The 12,497-nt window shown below is 43.7% G+C and overlaps 1 protein-coding gene across 2 annotated transcripts in view; it reads left to right on the top strand.

The window, feature by feature from the left end:
- The window catches only part of LOC147747925 (flavin-containing monooxygenase 5-like), a 149,288-nt gene that overhangs the window by 112,195 nt on the left and 24,596 nt on the right, over nt 1–12,497 (top strand). For both annotated transcript variants that reach the window (XM_086956848.1, XM_086956855.1), the window contains exons 3-4: nt 7,800–7,988; nt 9,149–9,311. In XM_086956848.1, coding sequence (XP_086812974.1) covers nt 7,800–7,988; nt 9,149–9,311 — 352 coding nt within the window. The remainder of the gene's footprint in view (nt 1–7,799; nt 7,989–9,148; nt 9,312–12,497) is intronic.

Here is a 12,497-nt window from a genome sequence, read left to right as displayed (position 1 = left end):
TTCATCTTCCGACAGTCTGTCATCAACCAGCGCTTCCAGGATGGCACATATGGAACGGGACTGCTCGTTGGTAAGTACCAAATCAACACACCACACATCCCAAAGCCTCCAAAGCACAATGCACAACTGTGGGGATGCATAAGTGACCAAACAACATTCAACATGTCAAACTACACGACCACCTACCAGACACGACCACACCACTCCATGGTCATCCTGGGCCACCCCTGCAGCCAATACAGACATGTCATGGCACCACAGCCACACACCAGCTGAACGTGTGGATATGCGGAGTGCAGGCATGACATATTTGAGGCACTGCTCTGCCCACATGAGCCTACCCCAGTCTCTCGCAGGTCAGCATCCCGTGACAGTGGGCCTGTGTCGCCCGCTGTGCATCCGGGACCACTAGCCCCATGCAACTCTTCTCATCCCCCCTTGTAGTTCTGACATTGCATTCCTGAGTGCCTGATGACTGTTGGAGTTGTTGCCAGCATAAGCTACTTTCTACGGGCTGGCTTACACTCACAGCCAGCACATGCATCACTGGATTGGTGGACCTGCCGTCACATCCCGCCAAACCACGTATTGACTCTTTTCTCCCTGCACTGTCACAGGTGATCAAGGATATGCACTCTGCCCTTGGATGATGACACCCCTCTGAGACCCGGCCACACCTGCACATAGGCAGTACAATGCAGCCCACATACGCACCAGGGGTATCGTTGAACGCACATTTGGCGTGTGGAAGTCACGTTTCAAGTGTCTGGACGGCACAGGTGGGAAGCTCCTGTACAGCCCAGACATCGTGTGCAAGCTGATCGTTGCATGTTGGGTGTTGCACAACATCTGTGTTCGCACCAGGGCCCCATGGATCCCAGTTCCAGAGGTACTGGCTGATGATGGTGGTGATGGGGCAGGTGGCCCACATCCTACTCCAGCAGTGGCAGGACAGGCCTGTAGGAACACCATCATTGACACTTACTTCTCATGAGCACGTCACATTGTGACCGTCCATGGCAATCATGCGACAGTTGAAGATGTCCAAATGCACTGCATGTGTGAATAAAACATATTTGCAGGTTACAGGTTGTACTTGTACATTGTCATGACACATTTCCCTGCAATTTCAGATGTGATTTGCCCGGTTGTGCACATTTGCTGAACCAGTTGTGTCCTGTGTTCAGATGTGGTGGGGGTGCTGTTTGTACCGGGATGTTGTCAATGTAGAGGTGCACTCCTGCTTATGTGGGTATGCTTCACAATGGGTGTGTCGCTCCTGTGACTCTGATTTGTCTGCCACTGGTCTCTTTCATGTGGTGTGCCTGTCAGTTCTGTTCTTCCACGGTGCTTGGATGTTGTGGTGTACATGTTGTCCTCTGAAGTTGGCCAGGGTGCATCCGTGGTACTCCGCAGTTGATGGATTTTGTTCAGTGCCATTTTCCGTATGGTGCTCTTGTGCTTTTCCATGCATTGCGCGTGAGTTTTGCTGCCCTCGCATTGGTGTCACTGTTTTGTTATCACGCTTTTGCCTATCACATTTTTTTTCACATGAGGGTTTGTCTTTTCATCTCCATCGCAGTGGTTGTGTCGCAGACATTTGCCATGGTTTCGGAATTCCACGTTGTCACAGAGTTATTTTCCCACGATAGGCTGTGATGTTGAAAGTTGTGTTACGCTACTCGTGCGGTAGTTATCACTCGTTCTTGTGAATATACCCCATGGTTTTCAGCTCATTGTCCCTCATAAAAGTTGAAGAAGGTGGAGATAGGAGCGTAAAGGACATGCTGACTGCACATTAACAGGTGAAGCGCTAACCATTTTTTTGCGGTTGGTCTCTATCCAAAATAGAGATTGCATTAGAAACTTGTGATTTTTTTGCCAGAGCTTCACAGTGAGATCATATTTTTCTATTATAATCAGTATTTTGTAAGGCTCTGATGCCCAAAAGACAAAGGGCCTAATTCACAAAGACAGTTACGACTCATAACTTTCCGAGTGCGGAGTATTCACCCTTGGGCGAAGTCTCCGTTTAAGGGGCGGAGTCTCTGTACGGTGCAAATGCCATGCGGAGACTCCGCCTCGAGCGTGGAGACTCTGCCCAGAGGGTTAAGAAGCTGTCCTGGGGGCGGAGACTCTGCAGTTGGGAAGTTAAAAGGTTTAACTGTGAATTAGACCCTACGAGAGGAAAGTAGTAAAGAGAATGAAAATGTATGACAAACAATGAAAAGGAGTGGGAAAGAATGAGTAGTAAAGGGGGAATGAGAAAGAGAAGCGGCAGAGCGGATATAGGTAAAGGGGGAATCAGGAGACAGAGAGAAAGAGGTAGGAATGAAGGAGGAGAAAGAAAGAGAAAGGCCCAAGAAGAATGAGAGGGAAAGTAGATTGAAAATATGTTGGGCCAGTGGGAAAAAAGGGGTGTTTGAAAGGAGATCGTGGAAACCAATGGGAGAGAGAAGCATGTTTTGTTGACTACTGTGGTGAGGCATTCCTTTCAGCTGTTCTCACTTGTTGAGTGAGTGTGTATAACATTTACTTCCTTTCCATTTTAAATGGTGTCTGTAAAGACGAGGGGGCAGATTTACAAGGACTGGCGCATTCCTGCATATTAGCAGGGATGCCCCAGTAAAGATGCGATACGCAGGAATACCATTGCGCCACCACGGATGCATTGCATTTACAATGCAACGCACTGTGGCGCAAGGATAGTCAGATGCATGTTGCATCTCCTGGCGTAAGGGCAGTGCATTGCTGGGGCCGTATCGCAAGGGTGACACAACTTCAGCAATGCTCAGGGGTGCCCTATACTCAATATGCTGCATCACACCTTACGAGTGCTTCAAGCAGGCGTGAGGTTTTGTCGCAGCATGGACGTAAAAATGACTCAGTGAAATCTTGTAGATTTCACTGCGTCACTTTTACGGGGCTTCCTTGCGATGAAACGCCCACCCTGCATACATTATACCTGACGCAGGTATAATGTAGTGAAGGGCTTTACAACGTGACGCATCTCACTAGATGCTTCACTTTGTAAATCTGTTGCATAGTGGCACATTGATTACTATACCGCTGCATCACAGAAGTGATGCAACGGTGTCATAAAGATGACGCAAGGAGCTTGTAAATCTGCACCAGGTATATTTTTTATCATATTCAACCAGTTAAAATATGGAATACCGTTGGATTTGTTTCATACAGAAGCAAAATTCCATTACAACAAACCCCCAAATCAGCAATTCCTCTTATTGTCACAGCTCACATTACAGCCATCATGTTGGATATGCAGAAATTATGCTTTGCTGCATTCATAAAAACAATAGTAAAAAAGGCATCAAATATTTGTCTGAAGGGTTTTGAAAACAAACCTAAATAAAACACAAGTTAGACATATACGAAAATAAGTGAGAAAATGTTAAGTATAACTATGTTTTTTTCTAAAACTTCATACATTTAAATTTGACCATTTTTTTCTTACAAAAAATCAAAGGTCTAAGGCTGTGGTTCCCAAACTGTGCGCCGCGGCGCCCCAGTGCGCCGTAATGAGCTGCCAGGGGCGCCGCGCACACTAGGGTGACCAACCGTCCGTAAATTCCACGGACCGTCCCTACGCCTTTTATCTATCATTTTGGCCATCACAGGGAGCAGCGCTGCTCCCCTGTGAGAGGCCTCACCCCCGCTGCTGGAGCCGCCTCGCACTCCTCCAGTAGCACAAGAGCAGCCCCTCCCATCCATTGAAATTCTGTATGGGGCTGATTGCAACTTACTGAATGACAATGGGGCAGTCAGGGGTGTGACAGCATGTGTTGGCGGCCTCCCGCCTCAGTGTACAGAAGGGCCTGTTAGATAAAAACTAAAACGGCCCGTGTTGCAATGTTAGAGAACACTACATTTAAAGAAGCCTGTGAAATAAGTTTAAAAGAACAGGTTATCGTTCTTTCACTGTCTCATCATTTTTGAACGGAAGTATTTTCAATAATATATTCAACAAAGCCATGGTTGCTGCTTTTTTATTTTAAGGAACTAGAAACCATTGACAAAGCCAATAGTCCTGGCTTGTTGTTGGTGCAATGATACTTGCTGTATTATATATCTGGATGCAATGACATAAACAACATAATACCAGTTGCGCGGAACACTATGCTAAGCGCAGATTTTTAGCCTAGGTGTTTTAAACTGCACTCTTAATTACATCCAACACCCCCTTTGAAGAGACCCCCCAGTTTTTTTACACCGCTTAAAACCCTGGAAACAACACCATGTTACAGTAACCTCACATCCTGGCACTGTGCATCATGCATGACTTTTACGTTTTCAGTCTGCCTATATGCAGGGGCATAGTGAACTCTCCCCCACCGCACCCCACCCCTTGCTGTAGTTTGTTCTTGATAGGCCTCTTCTGCCTGCAACTCTGCAGACAAAGGCTCATCTCAATGTGGAAAGGTGGGTGAGTAAATAAGTGAAGGAATGTCTGAATGGCTGGATGGATTACTGAAAGGATGAATGCATGAATGAAAGGGGGAATGGATAGATAATGAAAGAAAGGATGGATGGATGAGTGAATGAGTGGAAGTATGGATGAGAGAAAAGGTAACTAGATGGATGTATAGGTGGAAAGGTAGATGGATGGGTAAAAGTGTGGATGTGTGTGTGAAAGGATGGATGGATGAGTGAAAGGGCAGCTGATGGGTGAGTGAATTGGTGGATGGGTGTGTGAAAGGATGGATGGATGAATGAATGAAAGGGTAGATGATGGGCAAGTGAATGGGTGGATGGATGAATTGATAAGTGAAATGGTGAATGGATGTATGAGTGAAAGGGTGGATGTAAGGATTGATGAGTTAGTGAAAGGGGGTAGATGGACAAAAGGATGAATAGATGAGTGAAGTGAAAGGGTGGATGGATGACAGAACGGATGGCTGGATGAGTGAACGGATGGTTGGATGAGTGAAAGAATGCGTCCCAATTACTTTAAGGAAGATAACAGGAGGTACATACCACTCACCCACCGGTAAAAAAATGGTGGGGAGCCACGGCCAACAGCCGATTAGGTCAAGGGAGCCACAGGTCAAAAAAGTTTGGGAACCACTGGTCTAAGGGGTATATTTACAAGCCCCTATCCCCACAGGAATGTCACTTTTTTCGACGTTCCTGTGGTGATACGGGCTTTGCCTTACGCTGGCTTGTAAAACAAGCATTGGCAAAGCCAATAGGTCTCGCCTTTGAGACTATTGGCTCTGCAATTGTCTTTTCTTCCTGCTGTACAGCATGGGCACTGCCATTTTTGGATATGATTTGTAGCCATGCTGTATTTAAGTGTGGCTGTTGTGCAACATGGCTAAAAATTATAATTTTAAAAAGTACTTCGATGTATTAGCCCTGGCTACATCATAGCGTTTTTAAAAATTATTTATAGTCATACTTAATGGCTACCAAACATTGCGAACGTCAATAGCTCTCATAGGCGAGACCTATTTCGGACTGACCATGAGCCACTGTAGGGGGTTCATAGTGAAGAAATTGGAACCTGCATGGTTCGAGACTGTCCGCAATGAAGAAAGCAGAACGTTCATTGGTACGAGCCTGTTAATAGTGAAAAAATCTGAAAACCCACAGAACAAGTACGAGAAACTTCACAGTGAAATAAACAGAGTGAGCATAGGTACGAGACTGTTAACAGTGAAGGACGTGGCATGTCCACATGCACTGCTCGTGGAGAGGAAAGCGGAAAGTGCACAAGTACAAAGACTTTCATTTTCAGTGCACTCTTGATTTGAAGGAGTATGTTTAACACATACAAATGTGAAATGATTAATGCTCAATGTTGATGAGAGTAGATATAATCACCAACAGAGTCTTAATGTTCTGCCCTCCTGAATCAGGCTGGGTATTCGTGTAGGAAGCTCACATAAGGCAACTGTTTTAACACTCTATTTTGATGTTTTCATTTGCCTGAAACATGTTTGACCACCTGTAGCAGCCCATGTTCTTTGCACGGCTATGAAGATCTTTGGGCTCTGTCTTTATTTTATTCCCTTAAGAGGTAACACTTAACTGCAATAGCCCAGAGTTGTGTCAGACCTTTCATTTCGTTATGGAAATATGAATTGTGATTCAATATGACACCTTAAGGCTGTGAGTTACAAAGTAGTTTCGTCGTTGCACTACATAGTTCTTCTACTGTACGACTGTGCAAGTTTGAAGGTGTTTGCGAGCAATATATATTGCTCTTGACGGAGTTCGCAGACAAATGCATATCCTTCATAGTGACCAGAAGACACTCCGCTCACAGTGCAAGCATGGGCCAAAGAACTGACAATCGGTTGGACCAGGGAAGCTTGCATGCACAACATGCCTCAACCGGGTACCTACCCCCAATCTACGACAACCACTGGAGATTAGCTGAGTTCCCATTGACAGACTTTCTCTAGACTTCAGATGGCGTGATCGCACAACAGAAAGAGGAGTTTCCTTTGGCAGCTTTTGTGGCTTGATTGCCATTGTGGATGCTGGGCAGAGCCCTAGAAAAATCACAACAAAAGAAAACGTCTACTAAATTAATACTGTTCACATATTATACAAATGATGCCCCCCCCCCCTATCTGCTGTGAAAAGACCAACAATAAAACAAGCATTTTGCAAAAAAAGGCAGGGCGCGTTGTGTTTAATTAGTAACCTGATCCAAGACGAGGAATGCAGCTGCCACTCTGCTCGTCGCTGCTCGCTCCAAGAGCAAAACGCTGTGGGAGTGAACATTAAAAAAGAGGTGTGACATGTGCCTGCCTTTAGCCATTTGCAGGCTTTCATTATTGAAAGACACCTGCAAAAGCCGATCCTATGTGTGGGAGGAGTCAGACCCACACAGAGTAAACTCAAGAAGCCTCACAGAGCAGCGATTGCACGCTGGCTCAGGCTCGACGTAAAAAGCACCCTTTGGCACAATACTTAGCGTCAAAGGGGAGGGCCATGGGTTTTGCAGTGGGTGTTCTATCGCAACACCCATTGATTTTGACGCTGCCCCATCTTTACAAGGGTGACTTAAATATGGGGCAGCGCTAAAAAAACCTGGTCTTAACATGGTGAAATGAGGAGAAATGCTTTATTTTGCCTCGTTTCTGCTGTTTCTATGTGTGCTGCATTGTGCAGCACAAATAGAAACAGCATAATGTCATGCATGATTCATTTAAAAATGACGAGTTGCAACTTCTATGTGTGCTGCACAAAGCAGCGCACATAGAAGTTAAAAATTGCCATTTAAGATTGTTTATGTGCAGGAAGGGGAAGGGACACCTTCCTGCACATAAACAATCATTACAACAATGCAGGTACCCTTGAACTGTGACGCACTATGGTGCAAGGGTGCCTGCGGTGGCTCTAGACCACTGTAGTTAGCGCAGAAGGAAATGCAGGGCTGCACCGTATTGTTTTAAATACGGTGCAGCCCTGCATTTCCAAAGTGGCGGAGCGCTGCGTTAAGCCAAGAAGGCTTAATGCTGTGCTCCGTCACTTTCCTTGTAATATACCCCTCGGTTCTATAATTATTTGAACACAAAAAGGTAATAATTAATACAATAGCGACAAACTGCGCATTTTTACTGTAAATCAGTTTCAATTACTTGTGTCTATATGCATCACTTTAAATTCAAGTCCTTAGAATTCCTAATGTTTTCATTAAAACGTACATTTAAAAACAGGGCTGAGGTGTTTTTCTCTTGTTTCAACTTGCGCTCCATTTAAAATGCGTTAAACCCAGGTGGTTTTGTGGGGTTTGAAATACCAGTAAATCTAACTTATTTCCACAGGAGATTCCAGAAGAAGGCCGGGCAAGCATCTACAAGTCTGTCATTATAAACACGTCGAAAGAAATGATGTGTTATAGTGACTTTCCTATTCCGGATGACTATCCCAACTACATGCACAACTCCAAGATCCTAAAATACTTCCGCGACTACGCTAAGCACTTCAACCTTCACAAGTACATCCAGTTCAAGGTGAGCATCGGAGGAGAGCTTGTTGGCATGGGGAAGGAGCAGTTGCCCTATCATCCACATTAGGGAGAGATTTCTTATATTGCTCCCTATCTTTTATAACCATGCTGTGTGTGTTTCTGGTCATCAATCTGGCTATGTCGCCAAGAGCCCTGTAGTCCCTGCATGCTGTGTCCCTATTGGTTGTTGAGGATCCTGCAGACTAGGTTGAAAGTGGCCCTGCTGGTAGGATTCTAGTGGCACAAAGGCCAGTGTACCTTTTATCCCCATTGCCAGCATCCCTGGTGGACCCACTGGAAGTGCCCTTGTCTACCATGCTGTTAGTCACTCTGGGAGCTTCATTAGCAGAATTTAATTAATTCCTTCGGAATACGAAGTGCATATTCAAATGTAATGGCTAATAGCTTCACATGTTCTAGCACCAGAATTTTCACTTAGAGTCACAAGGTGAACCAAAGTGTACCAAAAGAACATTTTGTGTACATCTGAAATTGTGGTTTACAAACCAGCTACACACCAATTCACATTTTTCACATCCACATGACAGCTGTTTAAAAATTGATCATATGTATTAACCAATAAACATTATCTTCTCTTGGCTGGAAGCCCAGTCAGGAGTGAGTGTATCTTACTCTCATTAATATAACCTCAAACTTAAAAACCAAACAACAGAACATAAAAGACAACATTTTTCTTGATAGAAACTAGCCAAACGTAAAGGTGTTCTTAAAAGATAATAGAGGAGCGCCTCTGTTACGATGGAATGGGATGCAATCAAGGCAATGAATAGAGGTTCCACGATTAGTATTTCTGTCTACGTGCACCATTCCTGATGACCCTATTAAATGTGTTCCTTAGTAGATCCCGCATTGCTAAAGGCATCCGCCCTGTTCCCTAAACCCCAGTTAATTGTGCCCCAGGTCGCCTCACTTTCTGTGACCCTGTTGAACCTGCATGTAGGGCACTGATAATCCATCTAAAAAGAAAGCTCAGCCGAAAAATGTATTTAAACTGTTCCGGCGTTCCTTTGCATTATATTCTTGCTCCATGTATTGCTTCATTGAGTGACACAACTGAAATTGATTTGATTTTAATTTTATAAAGCGCTGGAATACCATAGGCGTCTTGGCGCTAAATCTTAAAAGTACGTGATTTATTTGTAGACTACGGTGTGCAGCATAAAAAAGTGCCCAGATTTCTTGTCCACCGGCCAGTGGGATGTTGTCACAGAGACAGAGGGGAAGCAGACATCAGCGGTTTATGATGCCATTCTGGTCTGTACCGGACATCACACAGACGCACACCTGCCTCTGGATTCCTTTCCTGGTAAGAAGCCACTGATATCGAAGTAAAACATTCAGTAGAAAAAGAATTGTTTTTCTCCAGTTTATTTTTAATATACCATTAATAGACCAGGGAACAAAAAACGTATAATAAAAGGGAAATGCATTTATGGATGCTTCCATATCACGAAAAAGCATTAAGAGTAAAATTACTCATCCAGTAAGCAATCGCAGTGAACAGGAACCATGAGCTGAAGTAAACTGGTAGATGGAGACCACAGAGACGCCAGATACTTCCTGCCACTGTACACTCTGCAGTAACATCAGTGTGTTGCCACCAAAATTGTTCTTGAAACTTAACTTTGGGAATTGTTGTGCAAACATGGCCCTTGTGATCCAATTGTAATACGTTTCCACTGATTTCACTGGAAGCCATAAGTGCCCATCATCCACACAATAGACCATCCTCAATAGGCCCCTTATCATCTACCTTCACATACTTCGCGTATCAGCAGCAAGTGACAGTATTGTGCATCTTCTGCAAAACACACCGTTCTCTTCCAAAACAAGGATCCTTTCTTCCTCACTCTCCCAACCTGAGCAACATTCAACCTGTTGCAAAAGAAGGACTATCCTTGTTTTGAAAGAATGTAACAGGGAGCCATTTGTTAGCATGATAACTAGGCAGCATGCACATTCACGCCACTTGGGCGGAATTTCACCCTGAAATAGTACTTGTGAGGGTGTATAGACAACGTGTTACATGCTATAGCTCCCTGCGTATTATAAACATACTATTCCCTCTAAAAGAATAAGTTCCACTATGCAGAGACAGGCCAGTGTTTCGTGTTAAGCTATCAAGTAGTTCCATTTGGCTGTTTGCATGGTGCCAGGAGCAAATGTCACAGTGAACTCAAAATGACCATTGAACTGAAACAAACTGGTGACAAACCAGAAGGCACTGTCATCCACTGAGGTGAAATACACTAAATTCAGATATTAAACAACAGTAGGACTTGTAGATTTATTATCACTCACAAAATCCTGTGCCACAATTAAGCTGGCATTCAGACTGCACAGGTCTGCACAGAATCGTAACCCATGATTTAATTTGTGGCCAAGTACGATAGAGGATATCTTTGTTGCAGACACAAAGGGCTCCATCATGCATTCTTGGTATACCCTGTTAAAATGCGAATGGCATCTTCCCTCACAGATAATGGTATACTGTGCAGAGAATAGGCTTAGCAACTTGATCCAATGCTGAAACCCCTTCCAAGTTTTGATTTAAATACTCTGAACCATTTACTCAAAATCACTAGCACCTTCTCACTTTCACCAACAAGCTGTGACTTGAAAGTGTGCAGGCACCTAAAATTTCATTGTGATATCACACTGACCATATGAGTCCATATTCTCCACTTCCTTATCCACCACTAAAGCAAGTCATTTTCTGACCTGGCCTTGATTGATAAATTCCACACAATAATACCCCACTAACATAATTTTAAATCTTCGGAACTCGCTATGGGCAATGTCAAGAGAAATTACGTAATTATCACTCCACTTCTTGCAACACAGAATTACTGCAATGTTAATAAATATTCAACAAAGATTTATAAAATATTTTTGTAAAAGATGACCCTGAATCCGATACAAACGTGATGTACTTATCCTTAACCATGACCGTGCACTTAGGTTTTTCAGCTGACTTGTTTCATCTCATGGTTTATTTGTCTATTTGTCAATACAAATGACAAGCAGGGGGCTAATATGTTGTGTTTAAACAATCAAATTCATCCTCAGGTAGTGAAGTCACAGAAAGCCTCCCGCAAACCGATCACGATGAACCTCAGTATATCTTTCTGTCTGCAATTTGTAGCATGTCCTCAGTTCCCTGTAATTGATTTGTGTCTCTCCACAGACGCATTTAATTGGGGGTCTCCTTCACTAGCGATAGCATTTATCATTGCTTTCACTAGACCACCTATGTGTGTGCGATTACTTCGAGGGGGTATAAATTCATACCAAGTGTTAAATGTCTAGGCAGTATGAAGGGTAATGGGTGAAAACATGGGGGATTGGACTGACGGTTGCGGGGTAAAAGGGCAAGAGAATTCCCCTTGGGGCAGCATGTATAGATAATAATACAGCCTTATATCCCACTGGCGAGGGCTATACCGATTGTTAAATGCCTTAAAACCGAGTGTTGCTCTGGCCTATAATGAGGGAGAGGGCCTTTAACATCCGGTATAGCCTGACGCATAAGGGCCAAAAGGCTATTTGAACATTCCACCCACTAAGGGTCTAATGTTCTAACTTAAATAGTGAGGAACATGAAGACAAACATTGGAATGTTGGATCTCTGGGCTTATATCAGTCATTGTAAATGTGGGGCTACTCAATTGTCTTCAACGGAGCGCTCAACATTCTAATGTTCTAATTGTAATTAGAAAATGTAGGGGCATATTATCAAGGAACAGCTTTAAAAATATCGCTGATTTAGCGGCAGGAAACTGCAGCTAAAGCGGGGATAATGGGCTTGATAATATGCCCTTGTGAATTCCAATAGAAGCCCATGTTCTGGTGTTAACATGGGCTTCTATTGGAATTCTCTACGGCATATTATCAAGCCCATTATCGCTGTTTTAGTGGCAGTTTCCTGCCGCTAAAGCATAGATCATTTTAACACCGTCCTTGATAATATGCCCCTTAATGTTTGGCAGATCTGTTCTCCGCTATCTCATTGAGTACACTTGTGTCGTTAGGTACTACTTGTAGTTTTGCCTCTTAAGTTCTCACCTATAAATACAAAGATCTCTCTCCGCACCTCCAACCAAGCGGAAGTGACAGGGTCACTATCCAGCTCTTCCCCTGTTTTTGAGACTTGCTCATGTGTTTTCTATAGGCCCAGGTGACATTTTCATTACAGCGGCGTAATCTTGCATAATGTTTGGCAGTCTGCTTTTCGCTTGTTAGACAAAAGTCCCCAAATTACACCATTATGTCATGTCATTTAATTTCAAGTTCGTTCAAGTAAAAATCCTGTTCTGGGAGAACAATTAAAACGTGAATAAACTGAACACGAGTGCCTGTTGTTCGCAACACTTGTAGGATTGATTTCACACTAACATATAGAGCTAAATGCCAGGTGTGCATTTTGCAGACATTTTCTTCCTTCATTTTTCTGAAGCATTGTGTAATTACGCTAAATGAAATTACATGAATA

Source organism: Lissotriton vulgaris, chromosome 1_1, assembly GCF_964263255.1.
Source record: "Lissotriton vulgaris chromosome 1_1, aLisVul1.2, whole genome shotgun sequence".
Taxonomy (NCBI): domain Eukaryota; kingdom Metazoa; phylum Chordata; class Amphibia; order Caudata; family Salamandridae; genus Lissotriton; species Lissotriton vulgaris.
This window is presented reverse-complemented; position numbering and strand designations above follow the sequence as displayed.